General features: G+C 39.8%; 1 protein-coding gene across 1 annotated transcript; it reads right to left on the bottom strand.

Annotated features, from left to right (window-relative positions):
• Positions 1-297: 297 nt before the first annotated feature.
• Positions 298-17,466, bottom strand: GAL3ST2 (galactose-3-O-sulfotransferase 2; the record flags this gene model as incomplete). Its single annotated transcript, XM_081955726.1, has 4 exons — positions 298-1,101; positions 6,111-6,369; positions 8,825-8,914; positions 17,450-17,466. The coding sequence occupies 4 exons, from the start codon at positions 17,464-17,466 to the stop codon at positions 298-300; spliced, it is 1,170 nt and encodes a 389-aa protein (XP_081811852.1).
• Between the last annotated feature and the right edge of the window lie 4,175 nt (positions 17,467-21,641).

The raw sequence follows: 21,641 nt of genomic DNA, 5'->3' as shown, positions 1-21,641 counted from the left end.
ATAAGGCTTTTTCCTCAAAGTAACCAATCAGAAATGAGTTAAGTGTTTCCGTGTTATGCTGTCTTTGAGAATGTATATGAATGCGTGCTTCGATAATGAAGGTTGTTCAGAATTTGCAATGTTAGCCATGTGCTAACTTTCTGAACCTGGCTGCCAAATAAACTCCTCCTGTATCCTGAGAAGTCTAAAGACTCTCATTTTCTGCAACACTGGAGTATTTTGGGTGAAGAAAAACTGACGTCTAGACTGCTGCAGAGATTGGTCCTCAGTATAGAAAAATGGTGTTGTTGAAGGAACTCATCTAATCACTTTTTTCTTCTTATATGGGAACTGTAAATTGTATAGATGGGCTGTATATTGAAGTTCTGGCATGGTAATCTTTTTACAGATGTTCAGGGTCTTATTGTCTAAATCTTGTTTGAGATTGTAACCCATGATACGAGCATTTCCTGATTGATAAGGCTTCATATTCTTATTCTTAATTTGATTGTGATCAATTGCAGTTTCTTCCAAGAGGCATGACTCCATCAGTTCATTTTGTCTCTTCTGCAATAGATCAACTTCCTTGTACAGGGTTTTGAGGTCCATTCTTTCCTGAATTTTCATCCAAAATGATTTATTGAAATGTTTATAAAGTTCCCAATCTAAAGCACACCACTCCTTCACTTTCTCCTTATTCTCTGGACTCAGAGTCTGAATGCTATGTGCACTCCTGGCATTCATCTTGAAATAAATCACATCATCTAGATCCCAACACAAAAAATCCTTCAGAAGGATCATTGACTCATCAAAAAATTCAGCAATCAGTATCAAGTGAAAAATCTCTTCTATGTTATGGAAGACAGACTGGATATAATGCTCATCGTATTTTGCATTGTTGTTATACCCAAAATCAAACCACATGTTGTTCTTAGCATACATATTATTTTTTTCTGCCATATTGTAGTATGATGAAGGAGATGATAGAAATTCATTAACATTCTTGGATTTTCTAAATGCTGGTGCAATATTTTTGTAGTAGACATAAGATGATTCAAGCAATGATGCTGGGTGTCTCAGGATAGAAAAATAAAAAGTATTATTTGGCATTATTCTTCTGACCTTTTAAATGAAAGAGAGGAGGAGAGAGATTAAAATAATATCAATATTTTTGAATGATCAGTAAAAATTCTGTATTCTGAAATAAATACAATTGACCTATTACTTGACCTAACACACATTTTGGGAAAGGTGGTGCAATATGAAATGGTATTTGCTTTTGCATATCTTTAGAGATATACTATACATTAATTAAGCCATATTAATTGAGTCATTACAAGAATCCATAAGAAAACAAAAACTCTAATGGCACAAACAAGTTTTAAACTCCTTTGGGCTTCCATGCTTCTCCTTTTAAAGGAATGCTTTAAAAAAATCACTTCCATCGTTAAGTAATTGTAGCAGGTTATATTATCCCAATCAAAATATCTATGCTTTATTTAACTAATTTAATATAAATTAGATTAACCATAACTCAAGGTTTGGATGCTACTTTAAACAATAGATAATTGGGGTGGGGGGAATGAAAGTTTCTGATATCTTTCTTTATATTTTGGGTAAAGAAAGATCTAATTTATCATGTTTGCATTCAGTAAGTATGAGGATCCAGCAAAATACTCATTTATATTCATCATATAGGGCATGTATTTGGAGAAAATATTAAAATAATGATGATGTTACCTAGTTTGAGTAATGAAATATCTGAAAGAAAATGACCAAATTCAGAGAGATGTCCAGTCCGGTTCTTATTCCAGGCCAGGAGAGACGCAGAAATTGGAGGTAGGCTGAAATTTTGCAAAGGAGGTCTCCCTTTATTTAGTAGCCAAAAACAACAGTGACAGCAGCATGTTTCTGGGGCGGCTGACAAATTGGTGTTGAGAGTAGATGGGATTTTATACAATTTTGGGGGACTTTGTGATTGAGATGCTTGTTCCTGTGCAAGTCCTTTAATATTTTAATGGCTGTTGCCAGGTTTCTATGGAGTCATATAGGGGTCACGACTGGCTCTACAGCAGGGATGGTTTTCTGCTGGTTCTAACCTCTTCTGTAGAAGCAGTTCCACAAATCTACTGAACCGGTTAGAAGAGGTTCCTCACAGAGCACCTGCCCCATCCCCCTCGCTCTCTTCCCCCGCCTGTTGCCGCTCACGGGCAGTAGCTTGTGCGGCGCGGCCCGCCTCCTAGGACCTCCCTGAACTTGCCTAGGAGGCGTGGCCACCAGCAAAGCACAGGGGCGTTCCAGGGCATCCCCCCACTGGTTCCCTACATCCCTTCCTGGCAAAGTTTTCCAAGGTGTGGTTTCAAAAACAGCCTCCCATCCCTTGTGCCCAGCTCCCGCTGAGCTCCGGGAAGGAGGAGAAGAGCCTTTGGGGCGTGAGGAGGAGGAGGAGGGAGGAGGAGGAGGCGCACGTGTGGGGACGTGCCAGTTGGGCAACCAGCACTAAGAAAGCACCTCACAGCTTTTGAAGGGAGGAGCGAAGGAAAGGGAGAATGCGGAGTCGCCTTTCAGGGATGCCAAAGTGGCAGGAAACCAGCACCACCACCAGAGTCTAAAGCTTTCTCCAGACAGGTGAGTTGGGGAGCGGAGACCTGGGCAGTTTTCTTCACTCCCCTTGCAAGGGAGTAGTAGGCATCGTTTTTGCATTCCTGCTTCCGCTGGACTTCACACTCTTCTCTGCATGCTCCTCGCAACTGCAATAAGATGTCCAGAAGCGGAGGAGGCTGTCGGGCTAGAAGCCCAGGCCCCATTAGCCCCAAAAGCCACTTCTGGACATCTATTGCAGTTGCGAGGAGCGCGCGGAGAAGAGTGCGAAGTCCAGCGGAGGCAGGAAGGTTCTTGGCGCTCCCCAGACACTTTCACGGCTTCTCAGAGCACCAAGAACCTTCCTGCCTCCGCTGGACTTTGCACTATTCTCAGCGCCTCCCGGCAAGCAAGCAAACAAGTGAGGATCAGGCTGCCTGATCCTCCATCGCTCACTCGCTCTTTCGCCTGCCCGGACCTCTTCAGCCGCTCTGGCTACCTCCGTCTGTCCGTACCCAGAAGCTGCAGTGACATCACCAAGATGAAGAGCGAGAGGGAAGAGCCCGGCCTGGAGAGGACCCCACTGCTGCTTAGGCAGGGCTCCGAGGCCCCTTCGCTTCCAAGCCACTTCGTCTTGACGACGTCACTGCAACCTGCAGGGCGAGGATGGACGTAGGTAGCCAGAGTGGCGCCGAGGTGATCTGGGAGGCCGAAACAGCGAGCGAACGATGGAGGATCAGGCAGCCTTTGAATTGTTGTTCTCTCTCTAAATATTCAATTTAACTGTACCTTTCACTGCCACTTTTGACTTAGAAAAATCACTTCCAGCTGTGTTTGAGGCTTTGCACACATATTCCACAGAATCAGTTTTAGTAACTGCTTGGATCTCTAAGAGAGCTGTTCCATTTGCCAACCTGAAGCTGCATTTATCTGAGGATCTAAGCCATTGTTTCTCAACCTTGGCAACTTGAAGATGTCCGGACTTCAACTCCCAGAATTTCCCAGCCAGCTGGCTGGGGAATTCTGCGAGATGAAGTCCGGACATTTTCAAGTTGCCAAGGTTGAAAAACACTGATCTAAGCTCTCTCCCAGCTTTGAGCCATTGGATCTTAATGGGCTGATCTTGCCTTCATCTATTGTAACTGGTTTTAGAGGTCGATCAAATACCAGAGGCTTTTTAGGTTCTGAAATGTGATAACATTAAGAAAGCAAGAGGAAGAAACTAGTTAGATTATCATTCATCTTAAAAATTTTTAAAAGTACATATCAAGCTAAGAATAATATGGTGCAATGAATTAATTCAATTTTCTCAGTACAATTCTTTTTAAAGGAAAAAGAATTTTCTGTTTGGTATCATATGGAATTCCAATATTTAGTGAGCATGGTTTAAGATGATATGCAAAATGTTTGATATGCAATATCCACTACCTATCTTTTAAGCTAAATGTAACATGAATATTGTCAAGTTGAGGGTCATTTTAAATGTGGGAAAAAATTGTAGATGGATGAATACTTCTAGCTGGATCATAGATGGGAGCCAGTGAAATGAACGTACATTTTATTGGCATACTTTTATCTATAGATGCAGATGCTGGTGAGTCATAAAAATTGCATATGTATGTGCAGTATGTATGTATGTATGTAGGAATTTTGGGAGTTGAAGTCCACAAGTCTTAAAGCTGTCAAGTTTGCACACCCCTGGGGTTTTTTTCTAAAGGGTTAGGGGTGCAGGGGTCTTGTAACTTGACAGCTTTAAGACTTTCTGAGCCAACATTTTGGTTGCTAAGCAAGAGCGTTGTTAAGTGAGTTTCACCACATTTTGCAAGTTGTCCACACCCACCCGATCACATGACTGCCAAGCCACTCCCACCCAGTCACATGACCACCAAGCCATTCCCACAAAACAGGCCACACCCACAGAAGAGGTTCTAAAAAATTTTGAAACGCACCACTGCTCTACAGGCAAAAGGGGAAATGCAAATCCTAGGTTTTTTGTTTGACTGAGCTAATTTTGTCAGTTTCAGCTACTTGCCTATTTTGCTGCTTATTCAGAGCTGTTGGTTGCCCTTTGTTTATGAATAGAGTGGCGTGGCTTTATGAATGGATACAAATATCCATTCATAAAGCCTAGCCTCTTCAGGCTTTTACTTGAGGCTGTTTTCCTATGGCAGAAAGACTAGGGCTGCTTTCTGCCTTTGTTAAGATTTTTCTCCTCTTCTCCTTTAGGGGAAATACTCTATTCTGGCTCTTTTAATATTCTGTAGAATATTTCATTCTGGGAGAGGGCCCTTCCTACAGACCTCTCATTAATTATCACACTAACCATATAATTGGAAACAAATGAAGAAGTTCTGTTTCATTCTTAGCAGACTTGAAGCAAGCAGGAAAATATAAAAAAGGGTCTCCATTATTAGAACCATAGGTGCTGGCTATTGCAGATTGCAGAATCAAGTGATGTATTTGATCTATTTGCAGAACAATATGTTTAGAAACCAATAGTGTTTAACAATAAACACAATATATAGTTTGTGTGCCATTACATACGCTGAATGAGCTTGTTTCATTACCCTTGAAATACCACTACATACATTACTGCTCAATGAGAGGGCGTGAGACAGATGGACGAAGCTGATATTTTAAAATGAAACGTGAATTGATTTTTCCAAATTGCACTCCTTCAGATATATAAGGGGAAATAGCAGTTCTTTGAAGTTTTTAAACTTCTTTTTTTTTCTTTTGCCTTTGGAAGCTATAGAGTTGTGGAGAAGAGGATATCGCCAGAGTCCATGGAGCTCAATTTTTGTGGATGTATTTGCATTTTTAAAAGATGCTTATTCAGAGAACAACAGAGAATAGGATTATTCATCATCACAGACACTTAATACAGCTAATTTGATATGTTAAATTGGTTTACTAAATAAATATGTCACTGAAAAGTGCCATTTTGCTGCTGAAATTTGGTTGTGCAAATTTGGGAGTAGGGTTACAGGAGGTTACAAAAATGGACAGGGCTTAATGTCTCTCCTGTGTCCTGTCCTGTTTTTTTCTTCCCCCTCCATGGATGGAATGGAGAGATTGCTTAAACAGTCCTCACTAGTGCATTCCTTTCAATGTATATATCCCATGATGTTCCTGCTTACCTTACCCTTCCTCTCCAATGAATATAAATGCAAACATTAATTCCCTTCTTGCTAATTATCCCAGTGCCGGGTGAACATACCAAAGATGGGGGGAGTAGGGAAAAAGGACTATAAGGTTTGCCCTTTTATTAGCTTCCTCATGAGTAAAGTTCCAGAAACCTTTGCTGTTTAGGCTCACCCAGCTCTTTGGGGTCATGTATCAGCATCTTCTGTTGCTGTAAGTATATTCAAGGTCAATTTCTTTTTAAGATTTGGAATCTCCTCATTCTTTGATATAAATTCTGCAAATTCCAAATTAAGCATCAACACAGATTAACACGCAACAATGACTCCTACAGCAGGCACTAACTCCAACAGACAAAAGCTGAAATAAAAAATGGAAACTTTACAAAATAACTTCTATATTCTTACCTGTTGCCAATTAAACTTTAGATGATTGCCCATGATGTTGAACTTATTTCCCAGCCTTTTGAATTCCTCAACATATGATGCGTGGAAGGGATAAGGATAACCAAGATGGACCTCTTTCCCAGAGGGTAAGGCCACGGTGAGGTTATGTTTCTCTGAGAAGCGGCAGAGGATGTTGAGTATGGTACTGCTAGCTGTTTTGTGGGTCTTGAGGAACATGACATTTTTGATGGGTTGACAGATTTTGGAAGGATGCGTCTGCCTAGATAAATACACAGTATATAACCAAGGAAAAATATTTAGAAACTACCTTTCCCACTTGGTAATTCATTCCTTATGACTGCCATGGTCTTCCTTGCTTTCCTTTGTGTTTCTATGTTTAGTCTGATTTGTTTTTATTTCTCTGACACATTTCAATATGTCATGTGCCTACATATGTTTAAAAACTGGAAGATTCTAGTTTGTGAATCGTCTGGGGCATTTATGAGCCATAAACTATGTAAGTAACATACAGGGCAGTAATGGTTTTCTCTTGCCTTCGCTACTGGTTTGGAATAGGGAGTGCGCGTGCACACTCACTTTCCTTCTGCGCATGTGCAAAACCTGAGCATCCGTGATGATGTCTGGGAAGGTGGGCGGAGCCTCCCACTGCTGCCGCTACTGGTATGTCCGAACAGGGGCGAACCGGCAGAATTCCACCTCTGATATGGTGCCTTCTTTGTACTTTAATAATAAAAAGCTAGATGTGGTTTTTATACAAAGTATGAACGGACTGTTCAGAGTTGTAATGAATGTGAGAAGCATCTATTTTAAGATGCTCACGTATTGAAAGAATTAAATAAACTAGTTGATCCGTCAGTCCAGATAATGGGTGGATAAAGTTAAGGAAAGGAAAACCAAAACGCCAAGGAGCTAATAAGGGGAGTGGATTTCCCTCCTCATGAGGGTTTTTATAAAAAGGGAGGGCAATCTCCATTTTGTCTCTGTGTTCCATTTCTCCTTTATGAGGTTTGGCTAAAGGCTGATAACAGCAAAGCTTCAGTGAGCAGCAAAAGAGATGCCGCTAATAATTTAGATTGAACATTAGGTCAGTTGAACTAGTTGCAGACTAATGTGTAAAAACTTTCTACTTGTGCTTATCTAGGATCCTAGGCTAGAGAGATCAGCTGATTGAGATCCACCTTTTAAGGAAGCAATGATTCATTCTTTCTCCTTTTATTTTTTCTGTTTGACTTCTATGTCTCTGACTTTGCTGGGTATAATACTGTTTTCTATTTCTTAGGGAACTTGTAATGTTTATTCTTGGAAAGGGAGCTAGCCTTTTATATACGTCCCCACAAAATCAGGCTATGGAACAGAGAAAAGGAGAGTTCCCCTTACATTTTCGATGGTAAATCTTTAAGGCATGAAAATCAGCTGGGTGACCTTGAGCCAGCCACTTTCTCTAAACCCAACTCACCTCACTGGATTCTTGTTGTGGGGACAACATGAGGAGAAAGGTGTGTTGGATGTTGACTGCCTTAAATTAATTTCAAAAATAACAAAGGGGGTATATAAATAAATATGTAATAAATACATAATAAGCCTGCATTGGCTCTACCCAAGAATTGTGGGCAGAGTACAGCAGGATTGTGGGAAGAAAGTTGAGAACCAGCAAGGGTCCAATCTCTGCATTCTAAGCATGCCTGAATATGCGCCTCTGTTACAATTTTAATTTTTAATAATCCCAGCTAAGAAGCGTAGAATAATACAGTCTATCGTAGTTACTTAATAACATATACATACACATAACAGAATAATATACATAAGCATGACTTTTTTTAAAATCCCTTCTCACACTATGAGTGGGCTGTGTCTTCCTCAGTCTCAGGTCCACTATCAGATGCCTGGTTTGATGGGTCTGCACAGTATTTAGCCTAGTACTGTACAGAGAAGTACTTAAATTGCAATATTTCATGTGCCATGGTCTTCACTGAATAAGCCCATGCTTATTGGACCTCTGCAGTTGTCATGGCTTTTATTAATCAAGACTTTCTCATTATGCCTTAATTAAGTTAAATAAAGTATTGTTATAAGGCAGATTAATAACCTTATAATGCCTTATGTTGCTTTCCTTGTTAACAGTTTGGACACAATTTGGCTTGTATGTCACAAGCAACATTTGGGAGATGACCAGGCTGAGCCTGAGTGAAAGGGTCAAATGAATAATAAGTCATGAATCCCTGCATTCCCGCAAGAGATCTAAGTCCAGCCCACCTTGAATGCCTTCTTAATTCCCGTGCATTTCCCTTGGCTGTTAGTAGCTCAGATTTTTGTAGAGAGCTTAAGCTTGTAATAAATCTTTAAACTGCCAGAATCTCCTGATTTCCCCAGTGCTTGACACACAGCACAGTTATTCAAATACACTTACAATTTCTATGCAAGGTACTCTTGTAAGCATGCATTGTTACCCACATCTCACCCATAGAGGGTATATGTAGCATACCAATACACCCAGAATATGGTTGTTTTTAATTATCAATAATTGTAACATTAGGTTTTTTTAAAATTATACACACACACACACACACACACTATACCTGCAATCCAGTGTAAAAAGGGAGGGAATAACACTTGGTGGAATGTAGAACTTTCTTATTGCAATTCAGTAGCTCAATATCAGTATTCTTTAAAGGAGGATGTATTTCTATTGCATTTGTTTTAGAAAATACACTTACTTGATGTCCTTTGTAGCATAGTGTTGAAAGTATCCTATCAGGGTAAGACCTGCCAGCCAAAGAATGAGATGCAAAAATCGCTGAAAAAACCTAGAAAAAAACCCAGAAACAATTTTCATGTTCTAATTATCTACCAGAATTCTTAGGACATTTATATATTACAAACTGTCTTTGCCAACTCCTGAATGTAATGCATTCGTCTCTTTACCCACCATAAACCAATAAAGCCATTGGATGAAAAATGTAGATGAGATGTAGATGATATAAAGAATTGTGATTTGTATAAGCTCAGCTTTGAACAAATGGTTCTTGGACCTTTGGCTAAAAGTGGGATCTACTAAAATAAAATGTGCAACATAAGACAGAAATGAGGGGAATTTTAAATGAGATGGAGCTGGTGTTCCAAAGCATCAAGGATTTGATATAGGAACAACACAAGGCAATTATAGAATTATTTGATGGCATAGAACAAAAACTGGAAAAGATTATGCAAGGGACAACGAGCAAAGACCAGGATGTTCAGGAAACAGAAACCAGTAGAAGGAATGGAGAAAAAAGTAGAATTGAGAAATCAGCAAAAAGAAGACAACAAGGAAGAGATACCATCAGCTAATAATGATTAAGGAATTTAAACAGGAGGAAAATAATTTAAACATCCTAAAAGGACATCGGTCCTCTCGCCGCTCCTGTTCAACACATATATGAAGCCGCTGGGTGAGATCATCCGTGGTTTTGGGGTGGGATATCATCTGTACGCTGATGATACTCAGCTGTACATTTCCACCCCGAACCACCCCAACGAAGCCGTCGAAGTGATGTCCCGGTGTGTGGAAGCCGTACGGGTCTGGATGGATGACAACCGACTCAGGCTCAACCCTTCCAAGACAGAGTGGCTGTGGCTGCCGGCCCCCCGGTTCAACCAGTTAATTCCATCTCTGGCCATCGGGGGCGTACAACTTGCCCCGGTGGAGCGGGCGCGCAATTTGGGCGTCCTCCTGGATGCCCGGCTGTCCATGGATGACCATGTGACGGCCGTGGCAAGGGGGGCGTTCCACCAGGTTCGCCTGGTGCGCCAATTGCGCCCCCTATTGGACCGGGATGCCTTGCGCACAGTCACTCATGCGCTGGTGACGTCTCGCCTGGACTACTGCAACGCTCTCTACATGGGGCTTCCCTTGAAATGCACTCGGAGACTACAGTTGGTCCAGAACGCGGCCGCGCGGGTAATTATGGGGAGTACAAGGTACTCCCATGTGACACCTTTCCTGCGCGAGCTGCACTGGCTACCTGTGGTCTACCGGGTGCGTTTCAAGGTCTTGATAACGATCTTTAAAGCGTTCCATGGCTCAGGACCTAGATACCTGCGGGATCGTATCCTGCCCCATACATCCCTGCGACCAATCCGCTCGCACAGAGAGGGACTCCTCCAGGTGCCGTCCGCCAGACAATGTCGGGGGGGGGTGTCTAGGAGTAGAGCCTTCTCTGTAGCGGGCCCAGCCCTGTGGAATGACCTTCCCCCGGATATTAGGACTACCTCTGACCTCCGCGCCTTTCGGATAAAGCTCAAGACCCACCTATTCCAAATAGCTGGCCTGGCTCAACCATAGTTCGCTCACTCTGCTCCTGACGGGTTTTTTAATTTTAATTCTGGGGTTTTTAGATTTTACTGTGTTTTAATTGTCTCTATTTATCTGCCTCCCTTCTCCATGTCCATGTACATGTATTTGTTTATTGTGTATGTGTTGTCTATTTTATATTTTATGTGTTTTCTTGTACGCCGCCCCGAGACCTTCGGGAGAGGGTGCGGCTAAGAAATAAATTTTATTATTATTATTATTATTATTATTATTATTATTATTATTATTATTATTGTTGTTGTTGTTGTTGTTGTTATTATTATTATTGTTATTATTATTATTATTATTAAAAAGAGAATGGAAGAAACAGGAAGATATTTTGGGAAAGGACATAGGGGTTAGAACAGATAATTTTAAAATTATATAACACACAAACACACACACACACATACACACACACACACACACACACACACACATAAACATAACAAGATATATGTAATAATAAGAGGGAGGTTTAGAAATTGAATGGCAGTAGTATTAGATATGTTTAAACAATATGAAATGAAAATGTAATGTAATAACTATGAGTAATACTATTATGTTTATGTGTACTAAAATGTATGATACCCAGGTATCACATCATTCATGCATTGATATGTATAAGCAATATAAAATAAAAAAACTTGACAAAAAAGCTTATATTCTGTAAAGTTAAAGTTCAATTAAAAGAATTCAAACACTTTCAACACACACACACACACACACACACACACACACATTGCTCTTTGCCATTGCCTTTTTTTCCCAACACAAAATAAGCTTTCTATTCGGAACATTTCTTTTGTACTTTGTGGTTATTCTCATTTTATTATATTCCAGCTTCTAACTAAAGAGAACTCCAAAAGAAAATCTCAAGCCTTCCTGGGTATCTTTAAGAAAGGGCAGAAATAGGAAGTTATCTGTGGATGCAAACAATTGGTATTCTAAAGAACTATTTACTCAAATAACAAAGGATAAGGAGCATATATCACCTAATAATTTTTTTTAAAGATAATAACTTTTTCTCGATGTACAATATCCTAATGGTAGCATGAATCTACTAATGCTATTGGTAGAAATTTCTGTTTCTTTTATTTTTTACAAAAAATGGGATTGTGAAAGGCACTCCATGTCTGAATTATATGAAGAATTCAAATTTAACTATTAAAACACAGTACATATGACTGCCTCCATGCAGGAATACTCCGGCTGCTGTATTCAGAAATGTGGTCTTTATTTTAACATTGTTGACTTACAAATGTAATGCATGTTATTACAATCAAGTAGGGTAAAAATTCCAAAATGTTGAAAGGGACAGATTGAGTTTCATTTATCTATGCCATTGATTTCTGTTTTTTTCCCATCTATCTTAGAGCTAAAGAGTACTCCTATCAGTCAACTATAACAGATTTATACAACAATCTGTTTAAAATTGGATTGGAGCTTGCTGGATAGAAGGGGGTGAGTCACAGAGACAAAGAGAGACTGAGGTGGGGGCCCTTAAACTCCATATCATTTGAACCTTCCTGAAGCAGGGATTGGAGCTTGCTGGATAGAAGGGGGTGAGTCACAGAGACAAAGAGAGACTGAGGTGGGGGCCCTTAAACTCCATATCATTTGAACCTTCCTGAAGCAGGGATTGGAGCTTGCTGGATAGAAGGGGGTGAGTCACAGAGACAAAGAGAGACTGAGATGGGGGCCCGCGCGCCTAGCGGGCCTAATCATATATCTATAAACCAAAATAGCAATAACACATTCTGGATTAGTGTGCTTGAGATTGTGATTTTATTTTATTTCAAAATGACCGGCTTAGTTCAATGTAATAGCTGCCTTGCACCTGTCTTTCGCAGTACTCTTTTCAAATTTGGATACTGTCCCCTTTGTAAACAAATTACTAGTCTACATAGACAGATTACCTATCTAGAATCTGTAATCTGTGCTCTCCAAGCAGAAACTAGATGTCTACCTCAGCCATTCCACTCTATGGAGATGCCATGCTATCAGCCCCCTTTGCCACAAAGATCTTGCAGGAGAAGAGCAGTCTGGACAACCGTGGGATCTGGCAGGTTGAGAGCTGTGAACCATAAACACAAAGCTTTTGCTGTGATCCAGCAAAACAGATATAGTGCCCTTGCTGACCTTAATGGGGACACTAAAGAGATAGGTCAAGGTAGTTGTGATAATGATGACTCAAATAAGCAGAGGATCATGGTCCAAAATGAAGTACCTTCTTCGGAAATGCGAAATGGGGAACCAGGTATCACACATCAGTCACAGAAGAAGAGCAAGGTAAGCAAAAAGAGAAGCCACCTTCTGGTTGGTGATTCAATCGTAAGGGATGTAAATTTAGGAGAGGATATGGAGGTTTTAAAAGAGGTCAGGTGTCTGCCAGGTGCTACTGCCAGCAGAGACAAGAGGCGTATTCTTAAGATAGTCAAGAATGCAAGTAAGGACTGTGACGTTGATGCTATTATACATCTTCGCACAAATGATCTGTCCCAAAAAGATGTACTTTCTGTGCAGAATGATTTCCAGAACTTGGGGTATGAACTTAATAGTATAGGTTGTAGGCTCATCTTTTCAGAGGTTTTACCTGTATATAAGGAACAAAAAGGGAAGGACCAGCGTGTAGCAGAGTTTAATGTTTGGCTAAAGGAGTGGTGTAAAAGGGAAGGCTTTGGTTTTATTAGTCATGATGCCTGTAGCTGGTACAATGAAAAACTGTACAAAAGAGATGGGTTGCACCCATCCAAGAAAGGGACTGAGTTACTTGGCATTAAATTCACAGATTTTCTTGATAAACATTTAAACTGAAGAGCGGGGACAGAGAATTAATAGATACAGAACATTTCTGTCCCCAGGAAACTAAAATTCATAGGGTTATAAGTGCATGTAACATAGATGTGTGTGTGGGTAAGACTATCACTCCTGCTGTCAAGCAAAACCAAGCATTTAATAGTGATTGCCATACCATGTGCATGAATCACACAAGTGGCAAGAAAATAAGGGCAGTCAGTCTTAACACAGGTTATGTAGACAGTAAACACAGGGTCAATCAAAATGGACTCAAATGTCTATACACCAATGCACAGAGTATGAGGAATAAACAGGGCGAATTAGAAATTCAAGTAAAAGAGGGCAGATTCGATATTATTGCCATTACGGAAACTTGGTGGGATGAAACCGACAAATGGAACATACAGCTAGAAGGATTTAATTTATTTAAAAGAAATAGACCAAATAAAAGAGGAGGTGGAGTTGCACTATATATAAGAAATAACTACATCTCTACAGAAATAGAACACAACAATGATGAGAACTATCTTGAATGCATTTGGGTCAATATTAAAGGTTGTGGGGGAAATGACAGTGCCATTGGGCACTATCTAATAAAATGAAATTCAATGGTGAAAAGAGTAAGGTTCTACATTTAGGCAACAAAAAAGGAATGCACAGGTACAGTATAGGTGGTACCGTGCTCAATAGTAGTAACTGTGAGAGGGATCTTGGAGTTCTAGTGGACAACCATTTAAATATGAGCCAGCAGTGTGCAGCAGCTGCCAAAACAGCCAACACAGTTCTAGGCTGCATCAACAGAGGGATAGAATCAAGATCACGTGAAGTGTTAATACCACTTTATAATGCCTTGGTAAGGCCACACTTGGAATACTGCATTCAGTTCTGGTCGCCACGATGTAAAAAAGATGTGGAGACTCTAGAAAGAGTGCAGAGAAGAGCAACAAAGATGATTAGGGGACTGGAGACTAAAACATATGAAGAACGGTTGCAGGAACTAGGTATGTCTAGCCTAAGAGAAAGAAGGACTAGGGGAGACATGATAGCAGTGTTCCAATATCTCAGGGGTTGCCACAAAGAAGAGGGAGTCAAGCTATTCTCCAAGGCACCTGAAGACAGAACAAGAAGCAATGGGTGGAAACTAATCAAGGAGAGAAGCAACTTAGAACTGAGGAGAAACTTCCTGACAGTTAGAACAATTAATCAGTGGAACAGCTTGCCTCCAGAAGTTGTGAATGCCCCAACACTGGAAGTCTTTAAGAAGATGTTGGATAACCATTTGTCTGGAACGATATAGGGTTTCCTGCCTAGGCAGGGGGTTGGACTAGAAGACCTCCAGGATCCCTTCCAACTCTACTATTGTATTATTGTATTAATATCATTCCTAAGTAATGTAGAGACTTTACAAATACTGGTGTGGGTATTGCTAATTAGTCCTGCAAATGGTAGACTATAGTTTAAGAAAATGTTTTTATAGCAGTTTCTGAATTAAGTTGCTTCTGGATAGTCAACATCTGTTGCTACCAATCAACAAGCATTGAAATCTTTATCTTTATAAGATGCTGTATCCAAAAATGTTGTTTCTTTAGTCCTCTCAATCATCCCTGGAAAACAAACACCAATTGTTTTGTTTTCCATCATTATTTGAAGACATATACTTTGACTGTTTATGTAAATCCTACTTTATAACCAGTGGAGGGATTCACATTTTTTTTACTACTGTTTCTGTGGGTGTGGCTTTGTGGGTGTGGCAGGGGAAGGATACTGCAAAATCCCCATTCCCTCCCTGGGGCAAGGTTACTGCAAAATCCCCATTCCCTCCCCATCCCACTAACCTGCTTTCCAGCTCCGTTCTCTTGTTCAGGGCAACAAAAGAAGATCAGCTGGAAGGCAGGGAGGCAGCAGGGGTGGGGCCAGCCTATTTGCCATTTCTCCGAACTACTCAACATTTCCGCTACTGGTTCTCCAGAACCTGTCAGAACTGGCTAAATACCACCTCTGTTTATAACCCTCCCTCATATATGATGCCTTCCTGACAAATACATCAGTGAGGTTTATGGCTGGTGAGGCACTGACGTCATCAAATGATCATCATGAAGGGAGGACTGTGACAACTTTGATCTTTGCAAGCGTGCAAGCAAAATACGCTTCTCTGTCTTGGGCCCAGCCCTCTGGAATGACCTCCCCCCCCGACATTAGGACAACAACCGATCTCCACTCCTTCCGCACGAAACTCAAGACCCACCTGTTCCAACTAGCCGGCCTGGCCTGAATTATAGCTATTCTAATCCCTCTGGATAAAATTTTAAATTAGGTTTGACTTTGGGTGTTTTAATTGTTTTTTACTTGCTTTTTGCTGTTTTTAATTAATTGATTATTTATTTATTATGTGTTGTATAATGCTTTTTGTATATCTCCTCCTTGTTATTTATTTGTTGTGTAGTAAATTGTACGCCGCCCCGAGTCCCTTGGTGGAGAGGGTGCGGCATATAAAATGGATTAATAAAAAATAATAATAATAAAATACCCCAGGATCACGGTGGCGGGGACAGCAACTCCTTCCGCTGCACTGTGGAGAAGAGCCACGCTGTGCAGGAGGCTCCTCAGCTCTAGCCTCAGATCAGCGCGAGTCGCGGTCCCCTTCATGTTGGCTCAGGAAGGAGGGAAATGGGACCGCGTGTGCAGGAGGCTCCTCAGAGCTAGCCTCAGATTAGCGTGAGCCGCGGTCCCCTTCATGTTGGCTCAGGAAGGAGGAGAATACTATTCTACTAGTACATTTGTTGAAAAGAGAAAGAAAGACAACAGCTGCAGAGTATTATTGTTTACATTACTTAGGTAATTACTTTCGTACATAACGAAATCGGTAGATTCCTTGATAAATTCTCCTACTGAAAACATAACGCTCTACTGTTTTACTATCAAGGCATTTTTGGTTAGAGGAGGATTTCCGCCTTTCAACAGTCTGTAAATGAATTTGATAAAAATAAAAAATGCTCAGCTCGCTTACATTCCACTGGCCTAGCGCTCAGAATAAAATGACCATGGAGGGCAGCAGCATTGAGTTCAGGGAAGGAGGATTCCTATCATATGTACAGTAGTCACCCGAACCAGAATTGGAGCAGAGGCACTTTTATGCCTTGGGACTTTTTTTAAAAAAAAGATTTCTTCCTATATATATTTGCTTTCCTCTGTCTTTGAAATTATCCAAAGGTTTTTCCTTCTGGGCACAAATTATGGTTAGAGATTCATGCATAAAACAGTTTTTTTCACAATGCCTAGACCCCACCTGTTTGTTTAGATATGGATTTCTTTTCGGAAAGATCTACCTTTCCCCACCGGTCACCTTCCCAACACTCAGCAAAGACTTTAAAAAAATCTCTAGGATTTTAAATCTATGCAGAATTGGGATACTACGTCAGCTTTATAAATTTTAATTCCTTTCTAAAACATGAGAACATTATTTATATTGTATTTTTACCTGCAGTATTTAATAGATTTTCACATTGTAGTTTAGTAGTTATACATTGTCCTTGTTTTTGTCTTATGAACTACACAGAGAGTATCTATTATAAGTTAATGGTAAACAGTGGATGTGCATACATATTAATCAATCAGCAATGCTTTGAAGACATCTTAGATTTTTTTTCTGCACTTGAGTAAGTAATTCTACGAAGAGAAAACTAGGTTAGAAGACCAAACTACAAGGAAAAACAAAGGAAACAGAAATTACTAACCAAAGAATTGAGGAGGCAAAGAGACAATGCTCTGGAATAAGCTCAAATTATACATAAGAAAACTTTCTCTTTTCCTTAAGATCCTAACGCGCTGAATTGTTATTATCTCCACCATAGAAATTACTATGGGAGAGAGGATGTCAGCAATAATGCTGAAAATAGAGCTGTATTTATCTGTAAACTATCAACAAAGATCTCTGTTATTAACGTCTGTTATTCTATTATTCTGTTAATTCTCTGGAAAAAGTTAAAACACTAAGTGATAAGCAAACAGGAATGAAAAACATGCTATCCACCTTGATCTGTTAAGCACACAAGTCATCTTCTCAAAATCTTCTTTTCAACCTAAGACTCACAGTTCTAAACTCAGCCAAGGGTCACCTTGAATTATATAAGATTACAAAACAGATAACTTTATCCTTCATCAAAAGTTTTAGTAAGGAAGTTATACCCTCTCCCCTCATCTTGCTCCTTACCTGCAAATGCCTTTCATTCTGCTGTTGGTCTGTCACAGTGATAGGTACATTTCTTGTTTGCCAGTTGGTTAGAGTGCAGTTTCTGAATAAGCTGATCAGCAATCAGGGCAGGGACAAAGTGGATGACATAATGCCAAAGACACACAAAGATACATAAAACTAAATGGTACGTGTAGATTATTGCAATTATATAAAGATAATGAACCACAATGTAGTAACTAGAAATAGGTTAGGGAGATAGGCGGTTCAGAAACATTAAATGCAAAAAATAAATAAAAGATGTATACAAGATCATGGAAGGCTCAAAAGCCTTTCTTTAGTCTTGAGAATACAAAAAGCTATTTATTCAGAATGTATTTTTGTAAATAATACCTGGATACTTTGGAAATCAATATTCTACCTTCTTCAGATCATATAAATCTTTTGCCTTTTACAGTACTAAAGATTTACATGGCATGCAATGTTTATATTCTGTTTGTAACTAATTTTGATCTCTCTCTTGTGGAATACTTTCCCCCTTGAGATCCACCAGGCTCCATCCTCTTAATCTTCCAAAAAGTAGTTAAGAGCTGACTTTTCTCTTGGGGGACAGTTCTGTTGAACCAAGTGATTATATAGTTGGATGGATATAGTTGGTAGAGTTAAGGCGTCTGGTTTTTCTTGTTCATTGTATGCTTTTATTGGTGTCTTTCAACAATCTATTACTGCTGTTTATTTTTCTTGTTGTTTCACAGCTATAGTACTTTACTGGTTACTTTTTTTAGATTTGTACCTCTATTTTTCCACAAATATATGGCATTTCAGGTGATTAAGAAATGAACTAAATCTATCTATCATCTGTCTATCTGACTGTCTGCATGCATTCATGCATGCCTATCTATCTATCTATCTATCTATCTATCTATCTATCTATCTATCTATCTATCTATCTATCTATCTATCTATCTTATCTATTCTTTGTCTCATTCTTGACTCCTTGAGATTGTCTAGAGAAATCCGGGTAGCCTTTTAGGCAATATTTTTGGAAGTCGCTTGCCCTTTGCTTTTTCCTAAAGCTGAGAGAAAGTGATCTGCCCAAGGTCAGCCAACTGGTAAGGCAAGATTAGAACACAGTCTCTTGATTTCAAGTCCTTAAGTACTACGTCAAATTGGTTCTCATTTAAAATATAATTACATATTCAAATCAGTACATCAGTAAATCTACATCATAATCATATACACATTTTCCAAAGTAAACTACGTTTTGCTCCTTAAATAATACTTTTGCAATACAAGTATTTAGTTATATCCTTATTCCTTTCTCCAATTCTTCAGCAAGCAAAGGCTTGCTTAATCCACTTCTTCCTACTTGCTGACATTTTCTGGCAACTTCCCTAACCTATTCCATATTAACAATAGCGAATGGCTTGAGACCTACAAAATGATACATTGTTAATTTATTTCTGTCACATTCCTTACAGATGTACATCATCTTGAATCTTAAGACTGGATTCTAATACATGAAACCATATCATGTTAAATTTCATATGAGCCATGAATTCTTAGCTGCAATAAGTCACTTTGTGATTTAATCAACAAATCATGATTAAGCCAACCATAACTTATGCAGAACTGTGTGCCTGCACTTTTGGGTTATACTTGGTTCTATGTGGAATGCTGAGATGCACGCTACTAAAGTAATGGATTAAAAAAAAGAAACTTGGGATTTTTAAGAGCAAAATGTTTTTGCCTCTTACCTGTCACTGCCACCCTATTAGAAATGCTAACACACAGAGAGAGAGAGAGAGAGAGAGAGAGAGAGAGGAGGGGGAAGAATGGAGGGGCACTTCAAGGGTTTGGGAATGCAAATAAAACATTAGATGTTTGCAAATTGACTTTGCCTGTTCTTCTCTATGGATGTCCAAGAACAAATACTTCTCTTTTAGTTACATAAGAATAGAAGAGCAACCAGTTCAGATTAGATCAGGCGTGACCAACCTTTTGGCGTGTGTGGGCCACATTGAATGAACCATCTTGTTGAACCACATATAAAATATATCATGTAGTTCAGAGGTGGGTTCCTACCGGTTCGGACCGGTTGGGCTGAGTTGGTAGTGGTATGCTGGCCTGAATCGAAGAACCGGCAATGACCCAGGCTGGACCCGCCTCCAAACCAGTCCCCGGTTGCCACCGTTGCTGACACCTTGTTTTTTGAGTTTTGCGCATGCGCAGAACAATTCCCATTGAACTGTGCATTTGCGCACAGTGCACGTCTAGCGCACAGATGAGCGAACCAGCAGTAACACCGGCCAGAACCCACCCCTGATATAGTTAATGTATATGCTTTACGTACAAATGTTAAAAATTTACAATCTTATGGCGCCGCATCACTATCTACTACTACACCCATCTTAGTGCAGCATTTTGTTTCTCACCAAATGTCATGAGAATAAAACTTGGAGACATATCCTTACCCTCTCTTGTTCCCTTACAAATGATGTTTGGAGGCGGAATCTCCCTGCTTATTTTCTCCAGGCCATCCATGATTTTATACACTTCAGGAATGTGCCCACTTAGTTACCTTTTTTTCCTAAGCCAAACAGTTCAAGCATTTACCCTTCTCTCATAGGGAAGACATTCATCATGCTTTGGATTGCCTTCTATTTCATTTTAGCCAGTTTTGTATATCTATTTTTAAGTTTGGCAATCTGAACTGTGCGCAGCATTCCAGATGTTGACACCTCATGTATTTGTTTAACAGCATTTCAATTTTGTCCTAATAAGCTTTAGCTGGTGAAATTACCCTTTTTCTTCTCTATGTAGAAGACCCAATATCTGAGTGTACAGATTGTGCAGATTATGTTTGCCATTTGGTGCAACACTCACTTTGTTGAAAGAGATCCTTCTAGTGTTTGTCTTCTGGGCAGAGCATAAAGGAAATGTGTTGGAGGATGTTTAGATTGCAAAAGGATACGGATATACATTTGGTGATGAAAATAGTTGCTTCTGAAATTTAAAGCCTTTAAAATCTCATCATACTTGAGAATGGCTTTTGTTAGTTCAGCCTAATTCATCAACTTGGTGCTTCCCACATCTGCCACAAATGTTTGAGAGTATCAAGTTTACATTTAAGAAACGATCTTAAAATGCAATATAAAGTTGAGTTTCATAGGTCATTCATGTAGCTTTAGACTATTAAAATATTATGTTTGTAGCAGAGATGGGTTTCTGCCGGTTCACCCTGGATCAGGCAAACCGGTAGTAGCAATGGTGGGAGGCTCCGCCCACCCATCTGGACGCTTCTGTGCATGCAAGCGCGTACGCGTGCACGAGGAAACGGTAGTAAAAGAAATTGAAACCCACCACTGGTTTGCATGTGATACTTATACAGATAGTAAATGAATATGCTATATCTAGTGTTGTTTTGACGTTATCAAAAAACATTTTATGTTCATACAAGTAAGACATCTAATGTTCATAAATGTCATAATGTCCTACAGTTGCCTGAGGACAAGACTTGCCATGCTTAGAAAAAAAAAAGCAACCCAAAATGCACCTGTATACAGATAGTCCTTGACTTATGACCGGTTGCTAAATGACCATTCAAACTTCCAATGGACTTACCTGATGGATACTTATGACCTGAATTTGAAGTTCTAATGGTCACACACACACACACCCTGGTCGCATGACCAAACTTTGGGCGCTCACAACGGATCCATATTTACAATTGTTTTGTAAATCGCTCAGTCTTGTGACTACATTTTATGAAGGTTTCATCAAAAACCCTACATTTTTCCAGTTTTAAGCAAAACCATGACTACAGAATGCTAAGTGACAAAAAAAATATTGTAAAAGCATGTGACAGACCTGCTTTGCGACCATCATGAGTTATGACTGTGATAGACAGGCTTCATTATGATTGTAACTTGAGGATTCGCTGTAGCCACAACCAAGTCCTCTACACAGACACATTTGAATTTGCAAAAATGAAACCGAACAAGCTTCCCTTCTTTTCCCATACTCTTCTTTTGTGGCACTGTAATTGCTAACATTTGTGTTAGGAAGAGGTAAACAGCTCAAGTTTGTACCCCATCTTCTTCAGACTAAGTATTCAAAAGCCAACACAGTTCTAGGCTGCATCAACAGAGGGATAGAATCAAGATCACGTGAAGTATTAATACCACTTTATAATGCCTTGGTAAGGCCACAC

This window comes from Natrix helvetica (assembly GCF_964273705.1).
Source record: "Natrix helvetica genome assembly, chromosome: 5".
Classification (NCBI taxonomy): domain Eukaryota; kingdom Metazoa; phylum Chordata; class Lepidosauria; order Squamata; family Natricidae; genus Natrix; species Natrix helvetica.
The sequence above is the reverse complement of the archived record's forward strand: the minus strand, read 5'-3'. Positions and strand labels throughout refer to the sequence as shown.